At 44.4% G+C, this 25540-nt stretch overlaps 1 protein-coding gene and 1 pseudogene across 3 annotated transcripts; one reads left to right on the forward strand and one right to left on the reverse strand.

Moving 5' to 3' along the window:
• Nucleotides 1-280: 280 nt before the first annotated feature.
• On the reverse strand, nucleotides 281-24621 carry SMIM7 (small integral membrane protein 7). Of its 3 annotated transcripts, none has more exons than XR_016513627.1 (6): nucleotides 24538-24621; nucleotides 24415-24456; nucleotides 23926-23978; nucleotides 21788-21878; nucleotides 16634-16770; nucleotides 281-304 (listed from the first exon to the last, which is right to left on the reverse strand). XR_016513627.1 is itself a non-coding variant. In XM_090289883.1 (5 exons), exons 1-5 carry the CDS (start codon nucleotides 24561-24563, stop codon nucleotides 16755-16757), a joined length of 228 nt encoding a protein of 75 aa, XP_090146009.1. In that variant the 5' UTR covers nucleotides 24564-24621; the 3' UTR covers nucleotides 16601-16754. The 3 variants fall into 3 exon arrangements, 1 of the variants encoding a protein (XP_090146009.1); XR_016513628.1 differs by lacking the exon at nucleotides 281-304 and adding an exon at nucleotides 14397-16017; XM_090289883.1 differs by lacking the exon at nucleotides 281-304 and having other exon boundaries at nucleotides 16601-16770.
• LOC150000057 (large ribosomal subunit protein eL20 pseudogene) lies at nucleotides 17964-20993 on the forward strand (annotated as a pseudogene).
• Nucleotides 24622-25540: the final 919 nt, after the last annotated feature.

Consider the following 25540-nt stretch of genomic DNA (forward strand, 5'->3'; position numbering starts at 1 on the left):
ATAAAGGAGAGGAAGTGGCTCTGAGTCCATGACTTGCTCTTGCCATGGAAGTGGCAAGGAAGGTAGTTTCAGGAGCCTGAGTGCAAAGCATGTCCGTGCAATGTGGGCAGAGAGGGAGTGGACTTCTCCTCCCTTGCCAGACAAGGGCATCACAGAAGGCGGCCATGAGCAGGTAGGCTTCCACAACTTCACAGGACCGGTCTTCAACAGCGACACCACGTGGTCCCAAAGAGCAACAGCAGAGGGCACTGGGCAGACTCCTGAAGTGAAAGCAGCTGTACTGTACCTTTTTAGACACCAGACCCTGGGAGGTGGGCAATTTAAAGGAGAGGAAATTACTGGACCTACCCCAATAATGTATGTGAGTGTTCCAGTGATTAATAGGAAAAAAAAAATGGGAGCAAATCCACAACCCCATTTTGACCCATACGTTAGCTCTGAGTTTAACAGTCTGATGGAAATTTTTTAAAAACACCTTTTCACCCTGGCTGGTGTGGCTCAGTGGATTGAGCTCTAGCCTGCCAACCAAAGGGTCACCCAGTTCCATTCCCAGTCAGGGCACGTGCCTGGGTTGGGGGTCAGGTCCCCAGTTGGGGGCGTGCGAGAGGCAACCACACACTGATGTTTCTCTCCCTCTCTTTCTCCTTCCCTTCCCCTCTCTCTGAAAATAAATAAAATCTTAAAAATAAAAAACCTTCTCATGTTATTAACACATTCAACCATATCAATGATCTCAGAAGGACCTAGAGATGGGTTTCAGAGTGCTGCTTGGCTTTGTAGCAAGTCCTATTTACTCTAAAAATGAAACCAATTGATTTTTTTGTTTTTGTTTGTTTTTTAAGTATATATTATTATGTTGTTACAGTACTTGTAGCCCTGGCTGGTTTAGCTCAGTGGATTGAGCGTCGGCCTGCGAGCTAAGTGTCGCTGGTTCGATCTTCCAGTCAGGGTACATCAGAGAAGGAAAACTCTGACACCAAAAAACCTCCGCTGCCTTGCGGCATACCTCTTCAGGGGAAAGGCTAAGGGAGTAAACCCCGACAGAAAATCCGGAGCCGGAGTCCCTAAGGCGGTTTGATGTTGTAGTCAACACCGGCAACTCCTGCGGCGCACCTGAACCCAAGCTGTATCGACTCCGTCTTTCCCTTGGACCCTTCAGCTGCGAAGAGAGGGGGGGTCTGCTGCATGGGCAACAGCAGACCCTCCGTATTACCCTGCCCAGGCTCTGTAGCTTCAGCTTCACGGGAGAGGACACTCCAGCGTCATCGCAAGATGTCGATTCAACACGGGAGGAGACAGATACCGTGTCACTCCCGAGTCGGACTGCACAGCCATTCTCGGAGGTGCAGATAGACTCTTAAGAAGCTACACCATCGTCTCTCGAGACGAACGGCTGCCGACGACGACGACGACAGTACTTGTAGTTCCAATTTTTTTCCCCTTTGCTCCCCTCCGCCCAGTACCCCCCTCCAATTAATTTTTAAAAGCCCTTGAGTGCCACTGCTTTTAGGAAGGGCTTCAAAGATAGATGGGAGAACTCAACTTTTATCGTGCCTCCAAGTAGGGGGATACAAAGATGAACAAAGCCTGCTCCTGAGGATCTAGTTTTGAAGCCAAGCACTGGAATCGGTTTGGGGGCCCATTAATACAATACTCTAATTGTACTCTCCCATAAAAGTGCAGCAGAAGCCCCGAGGTGGGGAAAAGCCACTCTGGACAGGAGGACCCAGTAAGATTTTTGACAAGAAGGCATTCAGAGTATTTCCATATGTCATACACTCTGACCCAGTGTTTCACAACTTCCAGAAATGTATCCAAAGGCAGAAATCAGATGCACTCAAGGGGGTTCACAGCAGCATCACTTATAAGAAGAAAAGAGTAGAAGCAACCTAAGTGTTGGGAGTATAAATAAACAGGAGGTCAATTCATGAGAATGGGAAGGTTATGGACTGGGAGAGACCACAAAATTCTGTAACTAAAACTGGGGTAGTGGTCTTGTCTTATGGGTGTATGCACATGTAGAAATTCACCAAGCTGTACATTAATGTAGATTAAACTTTGAAAATGAATACAAATAAAGAATATATAGATATAGATGAACAGACAGTAGCTAATCTAGCCACTAGAAACCAGAAAAACCAAAAAATGCTCCCAATTTAGTATTAACTGATAATGTAACATATAAACTATATACATTATCTTAATTTTACTTTCATTAAATATATATACATATACACATGTTGCATACAAAAAATACTAGAAGGAAAGAAACCAAAATATTTACAGTAATTCTCCATGACAGATAGAATGACAGGTGATTTTTGACACTTCTGCCTGCAGTTCCACATTTCCGAGAACAAATATGTGGTACCTCCTTGTCATCTCAGCTAATCTCAAGTGTGCTCATAATCTCACAAATACTGAAGATGGATTTGCTATCAGGCCAACTGATGAATGTTGATCTAAGTCATAACAGTTTGTGTTTTCCCTACTACCTCAGTCCTGTATTATTCTTAGTAATAAAGAACTACCAGGAGTAACATTTATTGAGTACCTACTACGCATCAGGTTCCTTGTTGAAGGCTCCACATGAGGACCCTGATGAACCCCACTGGACAGTCAAGCTCAGTATCGGCCCCTCCCCTCCCCCTGACTCTGGACAGGGTCTGCAGCTTACTTTCACCCAGAGAACGCCAGTGGAAGCCCCGCTCTGCTGGGTCCAGGCTAAGGCTTTAAGGCCTGGCAGTTATCACACCACTCCTAAGAATACCACCAAGAAAACTGACACACAGACTTATCTAGGTAACTGTCCACAGAAGCACTATTCATAATGGGTTCAAGGTGCAAACATCAAATGCCCATCAACAGATGAGTGGATAAACTAAGTGTACGTCTATATGATGGAATATTATTCAGCCATAAAAAGAAATGAAGCACTGATGTACACTACCATGTTGATGAAAACATGATGCTGAGTAAGAGAAGCCAGGCACAAAGAGCCATATGCGTGATTCCATTTATATATAACATCCAGAATAGGCAAATCCATAGAGACAGAAAGTGGATTGGTGGTTGCCAGGGCTGAGTGGGGAGAATTCAAATTGGCTTTTCATGGGTTCAGGGTTTCTTTTGGGGTCAGAAAAATGTTCTGGAATTAAGATTGTGATGGTGGTATAATTGTATATATACCAAAACACCACTGAATCATATACTTAAAATAGGTGAACTGTATGTGAATTACATCTCAATAAAGCTGTTAAAAATATATATATATATAGGAGGTGGCATTCGTCAAAATACACCTCGTCAACACCGAGATGGAAGGTAAACCTACCCTCTGGACATGGAGTCACCCACTCAAATGACCATCCCTAGGTTAACAGCTGGGTGACAGGGTGTGGTCTCACTTTGGAAAGCTCATCTGCATAACTGCCTCCTGAAATGAGACTCAATAATTTAGCTGAACTGACTTATTTTTAGGACTATATAATTGAGTCAGTGAAATAGGGAACAATCTACCAACTTCGCTTCTGGATACAACAACATCAAGATGATGCCTCGGGGATTCCAGCTGGTACCAACTTTGGAAGAATCAGCTAACAGTCTCTGTTCCAGTCTGGAATCTCATTCCTTTGTCTCCCTTAGATCAGGTGGGGAGAGACTTCCATCCCTATACAGGCAGGGACCACGGACCTTGTCAGCAGGAAGCAGTCACTAAAGACCTACCATCCTCCCTCAACACCTCTAAAAGATTTCAGGGATGGAAGTCTGTGGTGGGGGGCGGGGGGATGGGGGTAGATGAGACAGGCTAGTAAGCCAGGACAAGTGGAATAAGGAAACTGACAGACAGTTAAAAGGGCCATGGAGTTTATGGCCATCTAGTAAATCGCAAAATCCTATCTTCTCTAACCAAGGACACTTAGGAGTAAATGGTTTACACTTTTCCTCCCCAACCAGAGGGTAAATAGCTTAAATCACCCTACTCAGAGGGATAGAAAAAAAAATCTAATTGGTGCCCTGTGTGCCAACTACACCCAAGGAGATAAAATCAGAGGAATAAATCTCATTTTGGTGCACAAGCATAAAGTTCTTCCCTTAAGACTTCCCCTAAACTCCCAGTCTTTAAAACTGTCAAGATGAAGGACCTAACACTCTTTACTCTCACATGTGATCTGTCTGTCTGTCTGTCTCTCCCTCCCCCCTTCCCCTCTCCTCCCCAGGTGCATTATCTTTGCCTTTCTCTCTCAAAAGGCCCTTCATCTGCCTCTGTTATATCCTGAGCCCATGCAACCCAGTTGGCTCATTTCTACTACCTCTGTAACTTTCTAAATACACTTTCTCTTATAATTTGAAAGGAGGACGAGGAGGGGCGGCAGACAGGCAGCATCTGTCTTTGTGGTCCTGGGAGCACTGAGCTGCCAGATTAGAATCTGGTGGCCATGCTAGAAGGCCACATGGCAAGGAGAGCCTTGGGCCTCTCTGGACGAGAACGAGGAACTGCAAGACAGAGAATACTGAACCCCACTCATCCAATCCCACACAGCTGGATCATCCTGGCTGAGGTGCCAATTTCCTGCCCACAAAACTATCTATAACTAAATAATAGATATGTTAAGACACTTAGTATTCAGGTCATTTGTTGCACAAAACTAGCTGAGACATTGCTATTCAATCCTCAGGTGACACACAAGGAGCCTGAGGCTGAAGAGTGGGGAGAATAACGCAGGGCTACTTAGCCCCCAAAGATGCAGCTGGGGTTCCAGGCCCAATATATTCTGAACTGTTCCCTCTGCCTTCATGGCTACTTAACTCCTGAGCCCTTCTGCCTCATCCTTGTCTGAGGCCATGTGTCTCCCGTGTTCCTGTCTTCTCTTGAACCCATGCTCTCCGCCAGTCCTTTCGCCTGCTGACTGTTCTCTCCTCCAATCTGCTATACACATGGTCCAGGAAGCTCTTTTTTATTTTTGACTTTAATTATCCTCTCTATTACAGTACTTTCTTCAGTTAAGTAGAGGATATATAAAAACTACACAGTACACAGAATCTTCACACACTTACAGAGGAAATAAAGGATCAATCTTTTAGTTCCACTTCCCCACTGTTGTCCTCACTTTTTCTAGGAGCTATAGGAGCACTTGTATCCATCACCTTTTAATTTATACTTAATTCTTCAGAAGACAAACAAGGTAATATATTTTGGAAATTATAAAACTAATTTGTCTGTTTTTGTAGTCACAAAATTACTCTTCCTGTTTTATTTTTTAAGACCTAAAAAAACTATTTGAATTACTTAAATAATCTAATCACTCTATTGGAGTGTTTGGTTGATTGGATTATTCTGGTGATTAAATTATTCACTGTGATGATCTGCTTGTAAGAGTAGAGGCTCTTATTTTGCTTAGTGCAGTTTTATATTCTTCCAATTACTCTTATGAAGCAAAGAAAAATCAGTAACTTCTAATTTTCTAGTGAATGATTTTGATAAACATTTTTTTTGAGTGTTGACAGAAATAAAATAAGATGATCATTTTTTTCTCAGAAAAGAAACTGTAGGATAAACTAAATTTGTTATGGCTTTCATCCGGGATTGGTCTTTTCTGCTCGAAGCAGCTCTTTCTGACACATGGTTTGAATCTTCTTGACCCTTGCTTCAAAAACTCAGTGGTCCCACTTCATCTCACCTAAGCCCTTGGACTTTTATGGTCCTCTTCACACACACACACACACACACACACACACACACGTCACATACATTTCACACATGGTAACATGCCATACACGCGTGCTGCCCATGTTCCTGGCCAGCCTAATTTCTCACCATCCCTAAATTTTCTTCACTGTTGTCACACTGGTCATCTAACTATCCGACTAGGTGACCTGGTTCTTCCTCCTCAGAGTGACCTCAGCGAATTCATGTGGCTGGATTTTTGGCATGTGATGACTCTGGCCCAGAGCTCAGGGTTCCCAGATTTGCAGGGAAACACATGAACCAAATCAGGTACAAGCCATTTTCCTGAGGAGCAAAGGCCAAGAGGCAGATATCAAAAAAATCAATAGGGAGACTGTACAGAGGGTGGGAAGAGGGAAGCAGAGAGAGCCACAATGAAAGACCCCAAACCGACCAATGGAACTTCTCAGAACCACAGACATGGAACTGAATCCCAAAATAGGAAGCAAGAAGAAAAGGAACATGCTCCACAAGGCATTTCCTACAAACACAAAGTAGGCTTCAGACAGAGGAAGAGTCAAGTCCTGGGCAGTACTTGGTCCCAAGTCATCTCTGTCATAGAGAAACTGATGCCCAAAGAGGAGGTGCAACTCCCCAAGGAAAGACAAGATGAGGACTGACAGCACAGGCCCACAGCCCCACCCCACCATTCATTCCAGAACCTCAAAGCTCTGAAAAGCTACACCTTTCCTTAAGTTTGCAGCAAACCCATTTGGTTGCAAAGCTTGTCTTAAACCATTTAGTCTTGCTTGTCCAACTTCGAGTGACTATTGCATGTTTTGCAACAAAAATGTCACTCTGATGAGCATGCTGTTTTAAGCTGTGAAGTTGGTGGCCATTTATTATAGCTGCCCCAGTGAAACTAGGCAGGCTTACATCCTCTCCTTTACATGCAGCACTGACAAGTTAGAGCTTTCTGCCATGAAATGAACTTGAAATGTAGCTACTGTGACTGACAGGTTGGGATTTTTTAGTTTTAGTTCATTGAGATGCAAACTGAAATAACCAAGTGACTAGTGGCTACTTAATGAACAGCATAGGCCATCACTACTCCAAGTGTGGTCCAGGAACCAGCAGCATGGGCAAGCCCTGGGAGTTATTTAGAGGTGCAGAATCGCAGCCTGCACCCTCAGCCTGCTAAATCCACTCCATGCTTCACCAAGACCCCCAGGGAATTTATGGGTCATCAAAGTCTGAAATGCCAGGGTAGAAGCCACCACCCACTTTCACATTAATACTTTACTATGGAACATCAGGAGGCAAATCCCTTTGTAGCAGTTCTCAGGGTCAGCTTTAAAAATGTTTTTAATGCCTCAAAGTGAAACAGAACCCACAGGCTGTTCAGTTATGAGGGGCTCAATTGCCAAAAAATATAACTCCCCATACCAGAGTTTGTTGAAAAGGAAAGGAATTGTTTATTTAAACATTATACAGATTTAGATTTATGATATTAAGTCCCGCTCCCTTTAAAATACCCACAAGCATATAGTCCTGCCTCCCCCTGCCTAAACAGGCCAGTTTCAGAATATGCCAGTAGGAGGTACCATCTTTCAGAAAAGCAGAAGTTTACACTTTAGCTTTTTCCAGCAGCTTCCATTCATCCATGCTTGATTGGGGAGGTTCTGCCTGTGTTGCAGGGGTCTCTAGCTTTTAATTCAGGACTGCGTGGCACCTCTGTACACACCTGACCTTATGGCCGGCTGGTGAGGTGCTTCTGCTCTTTCAAACTGCAAGGCTCTCTCCTTCAGGATCCGGGGTATGATGTCATCAGCCTCCGTATAACAGTCCAGGAAAGCATGTTCTGTATTGCACTGGATCATGGTAAAGTCCTGGAAAGGCATAAGTACTGAGAGTGTCCTCTCCACATGTCCCGAGTTCCAAAGTCCAGATAGAGTCCAGGTCTGCAAGGCAGAGTCCTTGGTGGCTTAAGAGTCAGCTGGAGCTGGCATGATCAAAGCAGCAGCATGCCTGCTTTCATACTACCCCAGGCTGCATGGCTGGGAGCATAATTGCTTCATTCTTGTCACCGCAGATCAGCTCTCCTACAAAGCTGCTAAGCTGCTATATCATGGCTCTCTTCCTATACACCAGACCTCATGGCAGTCTGGTGTGGTGCCTTTGCAGTCTTTTTAAACTGTGTGGCCCGGTGCACCAAATGGCTGCTGCCTTTTATTCTGCCTGTCTCCTTTCCTTTCCTTTCCTTTCCAAACCGCATGGCTTTCCACTCTACCTCTTTTCAAACTGTGTGGCTCTCTGTGAAAATGGCTGCAGACTTCTTTTTAAATCTCTGATTGCAGCCTGTGATGCAGTCAGGGTGGTGAGTGATCCTGGCCACTGGCAGAATCTTGTGCAGACCCCCATAAGGTTTTTCATCACCATTCTATGGTCAAAGCCCCTCCCACCTCGGAGACATGTGGAGTGGCTACAGTCATTTGCATAACTAAGAAACTTGGTCTCTCTCAGGAAAATGGCTGTGCTCCACTGAGTCCCACCCCCCCAAATTCTGAGGCTGCTGTCCACTCTCTTACAGAAGCATGCTATTAGCTAAGGAGATGAACTAATGGCTGCAGAATAGGTCAGATCCTTGAGCATCTGTTATACGTATACTGAATTGTGTGCTCAAAATTCATATGTTGGAATTCTAACCCCTAATATGACTATATTTGGAGACAGCGCCTTTAAAGAAGTAACTAAGGTTAAATGAGGTCATAAAGGCAGACCTCTGATCCAGTATCACTGGTACCCTTACAGGAAGAGAAATACCAGGAATGCACACAGAGGAGAGGCCACCTAAAGAAAAGGAGGTTGTCTACAAGCCACGGAGAGAGGCCTCACCTTAACCCTGCCAGCCCCTTGGTCTTGGACTTTCAGTCTCCAGAACTGTGAGAAAATAAATATCTGCTGTTTAAGCCACCCAGTCTGTAACATTCCGTTATGGCAACTCAAGCTGCCCAAGACACCATCTCATTTAAGCCTCATAAAACCCTGTCAAGGGGTCTTTTAAAAAAAGTAATAACACTGATGAAAATAACACCACTTACTGAGGGGCCTGCCCAGTGTCAGGCAGATTAGACGAATATGCCAAAGCTTTCTCCATCATTGTCCTGTATCATAAGATGTGGACGGTGCCACACACTGCACTCTGTAAGTGACAGAGTTCAAGTCTGGGCCAGACCTCCATCTTCCTTTATGCCACAACCCTCTTTTCCATTTTTCCTCAATTCACATAACTAACTTAGATGCAATAAAGCCTTATTCCACCTAAAACTTCTACAACTTCCCCAGCATAGTCTATATTCTGTGGCCCACATTTAACCTGACACACTCAGGGAGGCCTACATGGCAGCCTTACAAACTGAAGAGACTTAAAGTAACCATACAGGATGCTCTGAAATTAAAACTTCCTAGCTAACAGCTAGTCTTGGCGAGTAGTTAAGTCCTAGGCCAGTCTCTTTCCAGACAATGGTCAATATTTATCCTAATAAAACCCATCCATTGTCTTTTTGCATCTACCTTTGGAATGTCAGAGTAATTTCCTTTTACCAGACCCTTGGGGCACAATCTCCCAGCAGAGCAGGAGACCACAGAGCCCGTAATTGTTATTGTTGTCCTGTTAACTGTTAACCCACCTATGTAAAAGAAGTACACATCCATTTATTTTACTTTTTATACAATCCCAGAGATACCCACCCCGCTTTGCTTTCTTGGGCCTCCCTAATCTATCTCCTTTGATTCTAATATATAAAATAAAATGAAAACAGCCATTCTCTGGAGCATTTTCTCAATCAATAAGTTTTTGCTTTCTGGCAATTGTCATCAGTTTCGCTCAAATAAACTCATTAGATTTTTATAAGTTTGGACATTTCTTATGTCTATGAAATTGTTGTTGCAGCTCAAAAGCAGCCACTGATGATACATAAATGACTGGGCGTGGCAGTGTTCCAATAAAACTTTATTTACGAACAAAAAGACATGAATTCCCTTTCATCTTCCCCCAACCATGTAGAAAGGTAAAAAAATTCTCTCTTGTGGGGCTGTGAAGAGGTAGGTGGTAGCCAGACATGGGCAGCAGTCTGCCAACCCTCGGTGTAAGTCAATACTAAAAGAAAGCCACAGAGCCACATACTGAACTAATTCTTGCCTTTTTTTAAAAGTGTATTTTATTGATTGTTGTTACAGTAGTCCCAATATTTCCCCCTCTGCTCCCCTCCGCCCAGTACCTCCTTCCCTCTAGCAATCCCACCCCTCTTGTCCATGGGTCATGCATATAAGTTCTTTAGCTTCACCCTTTCCTATATTAACTTTCCCCTATTTTGTACCAACCAATTATGCTTCTTAATTCCTGCACCATTTCCTCATTTCTCCCCCTTCCCCTTTCTAGCTGATAACCCTCAAAGTGACCCCATACTTATGATTCTGTTCCTATTCTGGTTTGCTTAGTTGGATTTTGTTTCTATTTTTTTAGACTCAATTGTTGATAGTTGTGATTTTATCATTTTAGTGCTCATAGTTTTGATCTTCTTTTTCTTAAATAATGCCCTTTAACATTTCATATAATAATGGCTTGGTGATGAGGAAATCTTTTAGCTTTACCTTGACTGGGAAGCACTTCATCTGCCCTTCCATTCTAAATGATAGCTTTGCTGGATAGAATAATCTTGGTTGTAGGTCCTTACTTTTCATCATTTTGAATACTTCTTGCCAGTCCCTTCTTGCCTGCAAAGTTTCTTTTGAGAAATCAGCTGACAGTCTTACAGGCACCCCTTTGTAAATAACTCTGTTTTTCTTTTGCTGCTTTTAAGACTCTCTCTTTATATTTCACCTTTGGCATTTTAATGATGATGTGTCTTGGTGTGGTCCTCTTTGGGTCTAGCTTATTTGGGCTCTCTGTGCTTCCTGGACTTGTATGGCTAATTCCTTTGCCAAATTAGGGAAGTTTTCCTTCATTATTTTTTCACATAAGCTTTCGATTTCTTGCTCTTCCTCTTCTCCTTCTGGCACTCCTATGATTTGGATATTGGCATGTTTAAAGTTGTCCCAGAGGTTCCTAAGCCTCTCCTCATTTTTTTCAATTCTCGTTTCCTCTTTCTGTACTGGTTGACTGTTTTTTTCTTCCTTATGTTTCAAATCATTGATTTGAACCCCAGTTTGCTTCCCTTCACCATTGGTTTTGTGTGGATTTTCCTTCATTTCACTTAGCATAGCCTTCACTTCTTCCCTTATGCATTCGCCATACTCAAGCATATCTGTCAAGCCTGTGAGCATCTTTATCATCAGTGTTTTGGACTCTGTATCTGTTAGGTTGGCTATCTCCTCATTGCTTAGTTCTCCCACCAGAACCTCAATCCATTCCCTCTTTTGGGCCATACTTCTCTGTCTCATCTTGACAGTCTCCTGTATTTGTTTGCCTCTGTGTCTTAGGTAAACTGTCGCTCCTGTTACATTGTAAGGGGCGGAGCCTTAGGTATTCATCAGTACAAGGCGACCTATTTCACCACGCTGTGGCGCTGTGTGTGTGGGAGCGGTCCGAGAGGGAACAATGTCGCTTGCTCAGCACTCATCCCTTTTCCAGGCACCTCTCCAACCTCCATATGCGACTGACGCCTCTCTAGCTGTTGCCCTGGCCACCGTTCCCAGAGTGGGTCGGTGCGTGGAGGTTCTAGAACCCTGGGGGCACTTCAAAAAAGCGGACTCTGCTGAGAGACTGGCAGTTTCTTCCTCCACCCCAACCCCAACTGGTCTGCACATTCAGAAGCAATGAGGCTCTTATTTTCCCTGGTGCTGGGATTGTGAGCTGCATGGTCTGGTCTGGTGCTGGGAGCGCTCCCCAGGTGCTCCTCCCTACTTTTTAAAATGTATGACTGCATTTTCTGCCGGCCTGCCACTGCTGAATCTGCTACCACCACCACACCGGTCCACTCCGCCCCTCCTACCTGTCTGGATGAGTATTTCTTCTTTATATCTTTGTTTGTTGGATTTCCATGCAGCACGATTTTCTGGAACTTCTGGTTGTCTCTAGTTTTGAGGTAGCTGTATTCCTTCTTAGTTGTGGAGGGAGACACAGCGTGTCTGTCTAGGCTTCCATCTTGGCCGGAAGTCCTCTTGCCTTTTTCTTAAAGTATGTTTTATTGATTATGCTGTTACAGTTGCCTCTTGCCATTTTTTTGTTGAAAAATGTGGACTTGAAATTTCTGATTTGCTACAGACCCTTTGCCCGATTTCTCATCCATGAACACTTGCTAATACCAAACTCTTACTTCCAGGAATGCTCAAGGGCTAGAGAAGGGCTTGAAGCATATTAAATGCTTTCCTCTACATAATAATGAAAGTCAAGGGAAGGATGAAAACAAACCTCCAAGCCAAATTGACATTAAAAAACAAACAAGCAAACAAACACCATGCCTTTTAAGCACAGTTTACATCTTTCATTAATACAGGAAAACATCAGGTTTGTCAATATTTCATAAACTTAAATTTAGTTTCAGAAGAAAATAATGAAACAGTTGAAAAGAAAATGCTTCAATAATGAGTCTTGCTGACTCTTCTGAACTAAGCACTTCAGAGCAGAGCCAATCTCATTATCACTTAGAGCTGCTGCTGCTCAGAAGAATAGCAGGGAGTCCAGGAAGGACCTTGCCCCTAACTGTTTAGAGATATAAAATTGGGTTTTGGTCTATTAACTATATCACCTGAAAATGGCTGGCTCGATTTTCAGTAAGTCTGAAAAATCCGTTTGCAAATGTCTTTATTTAAATCCAGACCACAGGCACACAATTATTCCACCTGAGTGGCTTTGGGGAGATGTGGCACCTTGAGATTCTCCATCATTCCCTTCGCTAAGGGACTGGCAAATTTGTCCTGTACATGGGTCAGATAGGCAATATTTTCAGCTCTGTGGGCTGGATGTTCTATGTCAGCAACTCTCCCATGGTAGTAGAAAAGCAGCCAAAGTAGCCATAGACAACACATTCTCAAAGGGGCATGGCTGAGTGCCAATAAAACTTTATTTACAAAACAGACTACCTCAGTGGTTTCCAGTTTCTACTCTAGAGCAGCTGGAATTGACATAAGAAACCCACACAAAAGAGAAATGTGTTCCACTCTCAGGATGGCAAGGGTGAAGGAAGCAAAAGGTTCCCAAAGGGGGTGTTCAATATGAACCCTAAAGTCTGCAGCCAGGGCAGGTGCTACAAACTGAGGCCTTCTCTTTGTTCTCCACGTACGGCTTCTCACCTGAGCAGCAAGTCCAGGTAATAAACTCCAGGGTGAGCAGTACTGGGCACTTATTACTTAGATGGTGGTTAAGATCCTTCTGGGCCAAGGGGGAAAGCCAGCTGGTGTGATGTCAACTGCAGTCACTTGCACAAAGAAAGCCGTTCCCTGGGTGGAGCTGAAAATCTCCTTATTCAGAGCTAAAACTGAAGCAGCCTAACACCCACCCTGAACAGAGCTGATAGGGATCTAGAACCAAGTCTTTTGGTATGTGTATATGTATAAACATAGGTACAGATATACAAATGAACAACAAATGAACAATAAATAAATAAAGACAAGATGTAAGTTGTCCAAGATGCATTTTTCTTTGGTGTTTTTAGCCTAAAGTTGTCAAGGTAGATCTCTTGTAACAGTGGCCTCAAAAAGACACTAGGGTGACATACTGAAATGTTTACTGCAGTGTCATTTACAACAGACCAAAACTGGAGACAACTCAAGTCTCCATCAGTTATGGACTAGTTAAATTAATTAATACATCCTTACAATGGCTTATTTGTAGTTATCAAGAATGGTATGGTAGGAAAATATAGACACAAGCTATATTATGTAATTTTTCTACAATAAACATGCATTGATAGTAAGAACAGAGAAGGAAAACTCTGACTCCAAAAAAACCTCCGCTGCCTTGCGGCATACCTCTTCTGGGGAAAGGCTAAGGGAGTAAACCCTGACAGAAAATCCGGAGCCGGAGTCCCTAAGGCGGTTTGACGTTGTAGTCAACACCGGCAACTCCTGCGGCGCACCTGAAGCCAAGCTGTATCGACTCCGTCTTTCCCTTGGACCCTTCAGCTGCGAAGAGAGGGGGGTCTGCTGCATGGGCAACAGCAGACCCTCCATATCACCCTGCCCAGGCTCTGTAGCTTCAGCTCCACTGGAGAGGACACTCCAGCGTCATCGCAAGATGTCAATTCAACACGGGAGGAGACAGATGCCGTGTCACTCCCGAGTCGGACTGCACAGCCATTCTCGGCGGTGCAGATAGACACTTAAGAAGCTACACCATCGTCTCTCGAGACGGACGGCTGCCGACGACGATAGTAAGAAACTAAAAGAAAATAAAATAAATGAAAGCGACTAAAGCCATAATGGTGGTACACGATGATGTAGCCTTCTGGAGCGCTCCAGTGAGGGAAGCCAGTGTAGGACATAACACTGGTGACAGCTGTGACATTTATAACAGTGGACAAAGTACAAATTCAATCAAGTGAGAGGGCCTAGGTTAGAGAGATTTATTGACTCTGACACTAATTAAAAATGAGAACCATGAAAACTTTCTGGCAGTCCATAAAATACAAAGGAAGTGACACTGAAACAAAAAGAGAACTGGAACCACGCGTCCATTATCAGAACTACGTGGTATATACGACAGGCCTAAGGAGAACACCGTAAAGAGAATGGGAAGAAGGGGAATGATTTTCCATGCTGGAAATTGTTTCCAATTTTTTAAATTGTTGTGATATCCCCTTCATGGTGCAGGTGTGGACTGAATAAATGAATCTATGCGAGGAGAGAGAAAACGCAGCAGCGAGGAAACCCATGGGTATTGAGCGCGGGTCCAGTGCCAGGCATCTGGTCTAAAGCCCAGCCCAAATTCAAATTCAACAAACCTTACGACAAACCCAGGTAGGCGTGACTTAAACTCCCATTTTAGAGATATGGCAACTGAGGCTTAGAGAGGGAAGTAATCAGCCAAGGTCCCCCCAGCAAGGAGCAGCATTGAAATCTGAACCCTTATCTAACTGACCCTGAACATGAGTACTTAAATGTTGTGGGACCCTATGCACCCAAAATTCAAACTCGGATAAGCTTTGATGCCAGTGAAGGCTCTTGCAGAGCTTCCTGAAGTACATGATATGCAGGTTTAAAATGTACCACAGGCTCCAATATGCATCCCCAAATCCATCTGCTTATAAGAACTTAACAATGAGATAATAGTTCTCTGGAGAAAAATACAATTATTGAAACCAAATCTCAATGACACCATTGTCTTCTCCTAGAACAACTCATCCCCATAACACACAAATGCCTCCTCTCATTGAAACTTCAGCGTGAATCTGAATAAGGCAGTTTTCCTCGCACCATTCACACACCTTGAAGAATGACCAGCCAAGATCTTGGCACGTTCATTCTTGCTGCAAGAACACAGGCCTCTGGGCAAAACTCGACTCAGAAGCTATGATCTCGGTTACTAACAAACCATGGGGAGCTGCCTGGCCAGATTTGACGAGGAAATAAACTACAGAAGCAATGAAACAGAATGACATCAGCGGAGCAGTAGTACAAGTGGACTTGACCCTGGTCTAGCAAAACTTCACCATTATCAATGGCCCTTTCAAGTCTTCTAGGAGCAGCCAAGTAAAAACCTCATTTGTCCAATCCTTGTCCAATATTTATTGAGCAAAATCCAAAAGGGAATATCGTTTCTTTTTGACAGCCTCCAAAATGAATCCTAGCTGTTTCACATAGCCTAATCAAAACAACTCAAGTTGGAAGTCAACTTTTTAGTCAAAAACGTACAATAGAAGGTCTTTTGGGGAAATGAGCTTCATTCTCAATGTTTTTTAGTTCTAAAAGCCTGTGTATTTGCTTTTTCCTCCCACCAGGTTTACCTACAAGTCAGGATTTCAAAAACCACAACAAACAAATCAAACACCTATGGTGCTGACCACCAGCGTTTCATTTTGGCAATTAAACCAGGACTCTCTTTCAAAGCTTCTGTGAAAAATGCTCAAATGAGGCTCATTGTTTTTTAAACCTTGAAATCACCCACTTGAAAAACAGACCCAAAAAACCCCAAGCTTTCAGAACTAGGTCACAACATTACCACATAAATCAGTCTCTAAAAATTGTATAGCCATGGCTCAGTGGATTGAGTGCTGGCTTGTGAATCGAAAGGTCGCTGGTTCAATTCCTGACCAGGGCACATGCCTGGGCTGCAGGCAAGTCCCTCATTGGGAGCGTGCGAGGCAACCAATTGATCAACATTTCTCTTGCACATCACTGTTTCTCTCCCTCTAAAAATAAATAATAAAATCTTTTTAAAAAATTCTTTTTAATTGTACAATTAATGGCCCCTTAACAGAGCACTTTCAAAGCCAGGCAAAATTTCTCATAGGACACCTGTCTGCCCCTGCCAATTTTTCTGCACCTCTCTTCTGTGGGAACCAGTAATACTTCATCTTTAAAGTACTGGGGATGACAGCTACACTGAGTTGCCAAGCAGAGCCTATTGGGACAAAAAAGGAATTTGGATACAGACCCAACAATGAACTTCGTTATTCACAGAGTCCAATAAAGAGGCTGCATCAAACTTAAAAGCCAACCTTTCTTCTTTAGATCCTTGGAAATAAATGACTCCTAAAAATCTGTATAATTCAAATCAAAGAGATGGTTATTAAAAATAAACCAAGGAATAGCCAGAAACGTGTTTCTAGTGAAAGCCTGGTGGAAGAGGGATTCCACTCCAATAAATCTATCTTTTCTATGGAGAATGCAGTGTTATCACATCCCCTTACTCCCTCCTGAAACTCCACAATGTTTCAATGTGGAGACCAATGTGAAAATATCTTTAAAAAGAAAACAGCGGTGGCCAGGAAACCATGTGCATCTTGAACATTTTTTTCCACCCACCACAAGCTTGGGCTTTCTGGGAAGGTCACCAGTTTTCCAGTCAAAAACATTCTTGAAGTTATCAGGAACGAAGAAAAACTCAGCATCTGGGAAGGTGTGTTCCTAGTTCCGTATGTGGAGCTCAGGAGCCAAATAGCCTGGAAAATTCAGAGGGCAGAAATGTCTGTGAGAATGAAAAACTGTCACTCTGAAAACTCTTTCAGAAAATATTTTGGCCCTAGGTGGGTAGCTCAGTTGGTTAGAGCACTGTCCTGACACGCCAAGGTTGTGGGTTCAATGTCCCTGTTCACACCATCAGGGCACACACAAGAATCAACCAATAATGCATAAATACGAACTCATAAGTGGAATAACAAATCAATGTTTCTCTCTCTCTCTCTCTCCCCCTGCCCCCTCACTGAAATCAATAAGTCAAAAAATTTTTTTAAATATTTTGTTGCTTTTATTAAGATTACTACTGAACTACAAACTAAAAAGAAAAATGTAATTTTTTAAAGAATTATCCACTTCACACAAATCTATAAATTTTATTTTCAACTCTTATCCATTACTGCAAGTCAGTGGTAACTTTCATATCAAAAAGATCTGTGAGCCCTGGCTGGTGTGGGTCAGTGGATTAAGTGCTGGCCAGCAGATCGAAAGGTCGCAGATTTGATTTCCCAGTCAGGGCACATGCCTGGGTTGCAGGCCAGGTCCCCAGCTGGGGAGGTGTGAGAGGCAACCAATCAACATATCTCCCACATATCGATATTTCTCTCCTTCTTTCTCCCTCCCTTCCCACCTCTAAAAATAAATAAATAAAATATTAAAAAAAAAAAAAACACCTTTGAGTAAACAAATAATTACAATTAACTCTGTTCAATGATGAAAATCTGGAAAATTTTAACCATGAACTATTAAAACATTTAAAACATTTCTACAAATCTTAAGTCTTTCCAATATAAAAAGGTTATTTAAAAAAAAAAGAGTAAAGGAACAGATAGATTACCATATGACAAAGAATGAAGTTGTACCTCTACCTCATACCATATACAAAAGTTAACTCAAAATGGACCACAAAGCTGATTATTAAAATTAAAACTATAAAATTCTTAGTGACAAAAGAGAAAAAATAGACTGGACTTCATCAAAATTAAAAAATTTTGTGCTTCAAATAATACCATCAAGAAAGTGAAAAGACAACCCACAGAATGGGAGAATATACTTGTAAATCATGTATCTGATCAGGGACTGGTATCCAGAGTATAAAAAGAACTCTTACAACTCAGTAATAACCCAATTAAAAAATGGACAGGGGCTTTTGTGGATGGCGATGAATGCAGAGAACACTATGAAGGCTGGGGGCACACTGTGGGAGTAAAAGGTGGTGGGGCCCTGCCTGCCTACCCCCAAGTGCCACACACCGCCCCTCTACCGCATGCGCATCTTTGCATCTAACCATGTCTTGCCAAGTCCCGCTTCTGATACTTTGAATCTCAACTAAAGAAGAAGAAATCTTCATAGGAAATTGCCTACTATGGGCAGGTGTTTGAAAAGTGTCCCCTTCGGGAGAAAAGTTTTGGATCTGGCTGCGCTATGACTCTTGCAGTGGGACCCACAACATGTACCTGGACCTGACCACCACAGGTGCTGTCTCCCAGTGCTACTGAGCCATGGGGGCTCGGCACCATGCCCGCAACCACTCAATCCAGATCGTAAAGGCGGAGGAGATTGCGGTCAGCAAGTGCTGCAAATTAGCCGTCAATCAGTTCCACAACTCCAACGTCAAGTTCCCCTGCCCCACTGAGTCTTTATGCCAGCACAAGCCACGCTTCACCAAGAGGCCCAACAGCTTCCTTTTAGATGCAGGGCCTCCTTGTCCGCTGATCTACCTAAATAAACTCCTTGGGAAAACAGGGGTGCTCAGGAAAAAAAGGGGAGCAAAGGATATGAACAGACATTTCTCTAAAGATATACCAATGGTTAACAGGCACATGAAAAAATGCTCAACACCAGGAAAACGCAAATCAACTTTCATATCCATTAGGATAGCTATAATAAAAAACACTGACCATAACAAGTATTGGCAAGGATGTGGGGAAACTAGAACCATCACACACTGCTGGTGGAAATGTAAATTGCTGCAGCTACTTTGTAAAATAGTCTGGTGCTTCCTCATGAAAAATATGGAGTATGACCCAGCAATTTCATTCCTGGGTATATATACCAGGGAGAACCGAAAACTTAAACCTGCACAAAACCTTGTACACAAATACTCCTATCAGCATTATTCATAATAGCCAAAAAAGGAAACATCCCAAATATCCATCAACTAATGAGGGGATGAACAAACTGGCATATCCATATAATGGACTATTATTCAGCCATAGAAAGAAATGAAATCCTGATTCATGCTACAACACTGAAGAAACTAGAAGACATTAGGCTAGTGAAAGAAGCCAGACACAAAAGGCTATATATTCTATGACCTCATTTACATAAAATACCCAGAAAAGGCAAATCCATAAAGACATACGGTAGATCAGTGGTTGCCAGAGGCTGGGGAGGAGGAGGAATGGGAGTGACTTAGTGGGTATGGGGTTTCCCTTTGGGGGTGATGAAAATATTCTGAAATTATGTGGAAATGGTTGCACAACCCTGTGAATATACTACAAAATTTTGAATTGTGGAAATCAACTTTCACTTTTTTCTTATTTATCCTTTTCTGTGGTTTGCCACTCTCAGTTTCTTCCTATCTTCCTTCCAATATTTTGTTATGAAGATTTCAACAAATAGAAGAGTTAAAAGAACAGTTCAGCAAACACCACATATGCAGCACCTACATTCTGCAATTAACACTTTGCTTAACTGCACACCTACCTATTTACCAGACTACCTGATTTTTGATGTGTTTGAAAGTAAGTTGCAGATATCAGTACTCTAGGTCCCTAAACATTCAGGCACATTTCTCCATATTTAAAGTTTTTGATGTCTTCTAAAAATTTCCAAAATAGTCCAGAAGTGGGTGCAGAGAATAGCAAACCATTCTTCAGGCCCTGCTATAGTCACCTCCATGGACAGTCTGGAGTAGATCCTTCCAAATCCCTCACTGGATGTGCTTCAGGATTCAATGAGCATTTTTTCAGTGTTTATTGTGTGCAAATCACAACCGAAGCCAGACTAAGCTTACAGGTGACACCAGCCTTCTTTATTGTCAAAACATTCCCCAGCATAGACATAACCTTCTGGCACATCATCACTAATGGCGTTGTAACAGTTGGTCTTATGGATGTTCTTTAAGTTATCTGATTCTTCTCCTGTTCTTGAACATGTATGTGACTTCCAGTGTTTTAATATCCTAGAAAAGCCAGTCACTGCCTGACAGATCTTTCCAGAGAAAATCTGCCCTCACTCATGACCCCTGAAGAAAGAGCTGGCCTAGGTCAGTGGTCGGCACACTCTGTAAAAGGCCACACAGTAAATAGTTCAGGCTTTGTGGGCCCAGGCAGTCTCTGTTGCAATGCCCCAGCCGCTATAGGGCAAAAGCAGTCACAGATGTGGGCATGGCTGTGTGATAATAAAATATCATTCATGACAACAGGCAGGGAATAGCTATGGCCCATGGGCTGTAGTTTGCTGACCCCTGAACTCAGTGGTTAGGCTGGAATCAGGAACCCCCAAACCAACTAAAACTGGGTGACACCTAGCTAGGTCAATCAGACTTTTTTCCTAGGAAATGAAATCAGGACACTGGGCTACCGATCAAGCTTGCCTTGGGATGAGCTGGGATATCAGAGCCTGAGGCTACCATCCTGGTCACAGGCTGGAAGATGAGCAGTAAAGGAAGAAAAAACAGTAAAGCCAATGGACGGAAAAAAACAAAACAAAACAATGATAAAACCGCACAAAGTTCTTCCCTGCCCCAAGAACTTTGCACATACATGCTCCTTCCGGTACTGCCTTGCGTTCCCCAGCTCTGCAAATTGGGATTCCTGTCATTCTTGATTTAAACGGCATGTTATCAATGAGTCTCTTCCTAACTGCCTCCTAAACTAGGAGACTCCCCTGCTTTTGCCACCTCACATTGATTTTTTTCCTATTTGTTTTCTCTCTGTGTTTCAGCTGTTACACCATGCATTTGCTAAAGACAAGGACTATGGCTGTTTCAGTCTCAGCTGTGACCCCAGAGCACAGCCTACAGTGGAAAGTTGTGAATGAATAAATGAATGACGGATAGGTGGGAACCTAGAGACACAAAGGACAAAGGAACTCCCCTACAGTGTTTTACTTTCCATGAGTCCTAGTTGTACTTCCTGTACTCTTCTGTAAATTCCTTTATCTTTTCATGAGCCCTCTTTTTACCTGAGCAGACTTCATCTGAGCTCCCAAAAGGGGCCTCTCTGGGCATCCATCACAGTTCTCATTCTGGGCTCCAAAACACTTTCCAGCAGCACAGTGAACTCTCATTCTACAATCTCCTAAGTCCTAGAAACATCTTCTCAAACAGCTATCTGGCACAAGGACCACCCAGTGACTCCAAATTTAGCCTCTCAACTTCTCATTCTCTTCCTCTTTGGGAGAAGCACACGAGATGGGCCCAGTGTAGCCCAGAACTCCTGATTCTTCTGTTTACTTTGAGTCTCACAATTCATTAACAGCAGTATTGGAATTATGGCCCAAGGCTGGAAAAAAAGCCCAATGTGATTGGATTTTTTTAGACTAGTAAGAAAATAGAAACGGGCATAAAAACAAGCAAAAGTAAAATTTTTTTAAGGGCATAAATGAAGAAATAAAGTGTGAATACACTTCTGCTGGGTTCCAGCAAGGCAGGAGCAAGACCCAGCAGCAGAATGGCCATCCAACCATTTTTCACCTTGACATATGCCAAGTATATACTAAGCACAGAAGAACTGCTAAGAGGTGACCAGGCCATGGGCTCGGGGAAGGCATCTCTTGGCAGCCCCTGCCGACATACCAGGCACAGCCAGGACTTGGAGAACACCATGTTCCAATCCAAGTTCCAGCCTAGACCACGGTGACATAGCTTAAACCGTGTAAAACCATTTCCTCTCTAGCTTGGAGAGTTCAGACTCAGAAGACAAGAGAATGACCATCAGGTAGGTCATTCTGGAGAACGACACAGGATGACAATAAAGAAGGGCAGGCTTGACTTACACAATCATGCAGAACATCATGAAAACGTTCCACAGGGCGATGAAGATTCGGAAGTACCTGAGGCTCAGTAGGAACTCTCTGATGTTGTCACCTGGAAAGTCACAAAGCACGTTTAAGGCACTGCTAACATTACTGCTGTCACAGCTGCAGGTGCTTCCGTGGTCTCTGCTCACCCCACACCCACTGCTCCCATGTTCCAGTGCCAGTTCTGCTTTTCCTTTGGGGCTCTTGTGTTCCCCCACCTTTAGCACTCAGGCTGTGGCTTCCACTGACCAATCCTGGGAGAGTACCAGGCCCCTAGCCTCTGATTGGCTTAGGGAGGAGCATGTGACCCAAGTAAGCCCAATGAGAGTCAGTCCTGGGACTTTTGCTCCAACTACTGTTTTCTGCCAGGTTTCCTGGGCTGGGGTGGAAGAATATAGGCAGAGTCCTCTAGAGCAGGGGTTGACAAAGTATGGCTCGGGAACCAAAACTGGCCCATGCCACCTGTTTCTTTGTGACTGGAGAGCTAAGAATGTTTTTCATATTTCCTTTTTTTTAAAAAGAATTAATTTTTTTTGGAGAGAGGGAAGGGAGGGAGAAAGAGAGGGAGAGAAACAGCCCAGGCATGTGCCCTGGCTGGGAATCAAACCTGTGACCTTTTGGTTCACAGGCTGACGTGCAACCCACTGAGCCATACCAGCCTAGGCTCATATTTCTTAATGGTTAAAAAATTCAACAGAGTATATATTGAGATACAAAATTTAAATGAAATTCAAATTTCAGTATGCACTAATAAAGGTTTATTGGAACACAACCATGACCTTCATTTATATATTGACCGTGGCTACTTTCTAGTTACAACTGTAGAGTTGAATTGCTGCACCAGAGACAGCATGCCTTGCGAAGCCAAAAATATTTATAATCTAGCACTTTACAGAAAAATGTGCCAAGCCCTGCTCTAAGGTTGTCTTTGCCAACACAAACCAGCCTGACAGTAAAACCAACCTAGAAGAAAAAAGTGCTGGAGACAGTCACATGCTGGAGAGCTGCTTTGAGCCTTGAATCCAGGTGTGCCTGAAGATGATTCTACCCTTGGATGTTTTAATTTACTTTAACCACTTTGAGCTGGGATTTAAGTGTTTGCAACTAAAAGCATACTAATTTGGGCAAGTAAAACAGTTCTGTTTTGGTAACAACTTACTTTAGTCCCCTCTGCTGCCAAGGAATAGAAACCATTCCAAGGGGAGGCAATTTGGTACATTAAAACTCCAGAGACCTGTGTTTCAGAACCTTCCTTTGGGGTTTTGTCAATATACACACACACTCTGCCCAGAACTTTTGAATGAACTGGTTCAGGTTAGGTGACCTATAAGGATGCTACCCAAAGTGTCATCTAGAGACCACAGCTGTCCAGCAAGAACAAAATACCAGGCAGGAGCTCAGAAATATTCACAGCAACTTTACATGACAGCCCCCTGCTAGTGCTGCACCGTCCTATTGTGTGATCAGCACATGGTCTTCTTGAACACACTTTAGATGAATCCTATTATTATCCACCCACGGGGTGAGCTGTATGTGGCACAACCTATGTAGGTGTTGGCCAAGCATGGACTTCACATGTCAGAGACGGGTCTGTCTCCAGTCTGTCTGAGAGGCACTGATTGGCAAGGCCCTTCTCTAAGCTGAGGACCATGTAAATAAGCTCTCCTGTCATTAACAGATGCTGATTAAGGCCACCAGTTCGTTCCAGGCAGGAGTAAAGTGTGGGGAACACAAGGAGGACAGAGACAGGGGTCCCAGCCCTAAAGAGCTCACAGGAGAGACAAATACTAAACAAGCAATCACACAGCCGGAAGGAGCCAAAACAAGTTGGAGCCTCTTCTCTGGAGTTTAAGGGAGACAGATGACAGCATGCTTAAAGGAAAATTATAACTGTAGGAAGTGATATGAGTGCTGACCTATGCAGTTCTGGCAGGAGAAAGAAGTGGGTGACAGAGATAAACAGAAGGAACATCACATCCTCATGTCTCTCTGTCTCTCTCTCTCTCACACACCCCCCCCCCCACACACACACTTAAAAATAAAACTGGGGTAGGACTTGAGAAAGAACTGTCCTCTGAAATGGATCAATTCCAGAATCCAGAAGGAGGCTTTACCTGTGCCAGGCTCCCCGGACTCCTCCCCAAAGACTTGTGTGTCCTTCTTTTTTCTACAAAGAGAAGCAGTCAGTGTCCACTTTCGAAGGAACATAAGGACCGCCCAGTTCCCTGACCTCAAAGAGCCACAGGAACTCAGTCCTACTGCTGACTTGCTGTGTGACCGTCGAAGGTTCCATGTTCCCCGCTGGGCGCCCACCTGCCCCACCAATTACAGCCACCGAGAAGGTGAAGCTAGTCCCTGGGTACAAGTTAGGGATGAGCTTCTTAGGGGATGGGCCTGAGGCTCTTTGGGGTGCGAGAAAAGGGATTCCGGGGAACCGAGAGTCAGGATTTCAAGTCTTGGTGGGACACGGACCAGTCCGCAAGCGGGGCCAGAGGGCGGAGTGGGAATTGGGAGCTGGGCCTGCGACGCGGGGCTGGCTCCCGCTCGCGGGGGCGGGGCTACGGGTCCCCGGGTGGAGCCGCGGTCCTCTGCGGCCTACTCACAGCTTAAAATTAAGCACTGCTCCGGCGTTCATCAGTAGCGTCCTGCAGAGGGAGAATACAGTTACCTAGACGGCCCCCAACCCCGTCGGGATCTATTGTCCAACCTCTAGTCCCCTTAATTACCCGAAAAGCAGGATGTCTCCGATCATCGTTACAGCCGAAGCGTCCAACTGGACCGGAAGCGGAAGCCCGAGGAGAGAGGAACAGCAGCCAATCAATCGCAAAGCAGCGCTGGCGAGGGCGGAGCCAATCGAAGGCCAAGGAAGGTCCAGCCCCCTTAGGGAAAAGGAAGCGCCTTTACTTGCTAGAGAGGGCAGGAGTGTAGTGGAGACGGACTGGGCGAGCGTGTGACGTCACCTAAAGGCGGGGCCATCTGGAGGCGGGATTAAGTCACTTATTGGAGACCTGCCGCATTGCAGGAGCGACCCGCGCGCAGTAGTTATGCTGCGGCTTTTTCTTCTGGAGTGTCAGATGGGCCTTGGGAAGAAACGGGGTCCCTGACTCCTGAGCTGCACAGGGAAATGGGTCTTGATGCAGTGGGTTCTTCCAGGCATGGACCCCCGTCTGGTTGGGGAGAGTCCTCCTGGGCCTTTGAGAGGCGGGGATCTCCACTAGCGGTGGCGGGGGATCCCTACGGAGCGGTCTTTTCGGAGGACCGAGGTCCCCATGGAGACAGAGGTCATGACTTACTGAGCCACGCCGAAGACTGGGGTAATGACATCTGCAGAGAGAACGAGGTCCTGAGTGAAGGGAACATCTTCAGGGCACGGGAGGATGGAGTTCTCCACTGATCAAGTCCCACAGGGGATGGAGATCCCGATCCGAGGGCTCCACAGATGTAGGGGGTCCTCGTCGAGCCCCACCTGGACGCAGTCCTGACTGTTCCATCCCATTTGGGTGGGCTCCGTGCGTGAGGGACCCCTTCCCCCAAAATGGACAGCTCCCCCGCCCAACTCACTCCACAGGGGTCAGCACCCCTCCTCTCTAGGCTGAATGGGGTCGTGATGGCCCAGCAGAGGGACCCAATAGGGGACACCTGACTGGCCGGGCTCCGTCGGACAGGACGGCCTCACGACGGCTGTCGCCCCTCCTCTCGCGCGAGACCGGGTTGAGGGCGGTGCCTGGA

Source organism: Furipterus horrens, unplaced genomic scaffold, assembly GCF_987537825.1.
Source record: "Furipterus horrens unplaced genomic scaffold, mFurHor1.1.pri manual_scaffold_10, whole genome shotgun sequence".
Classification (NCBI taxonomy): Eukaryota; Metazoa; Chordata; class Mammalia; order Chiroptera; family Furipteridae; genus Furipterus; species Furipterus horrens.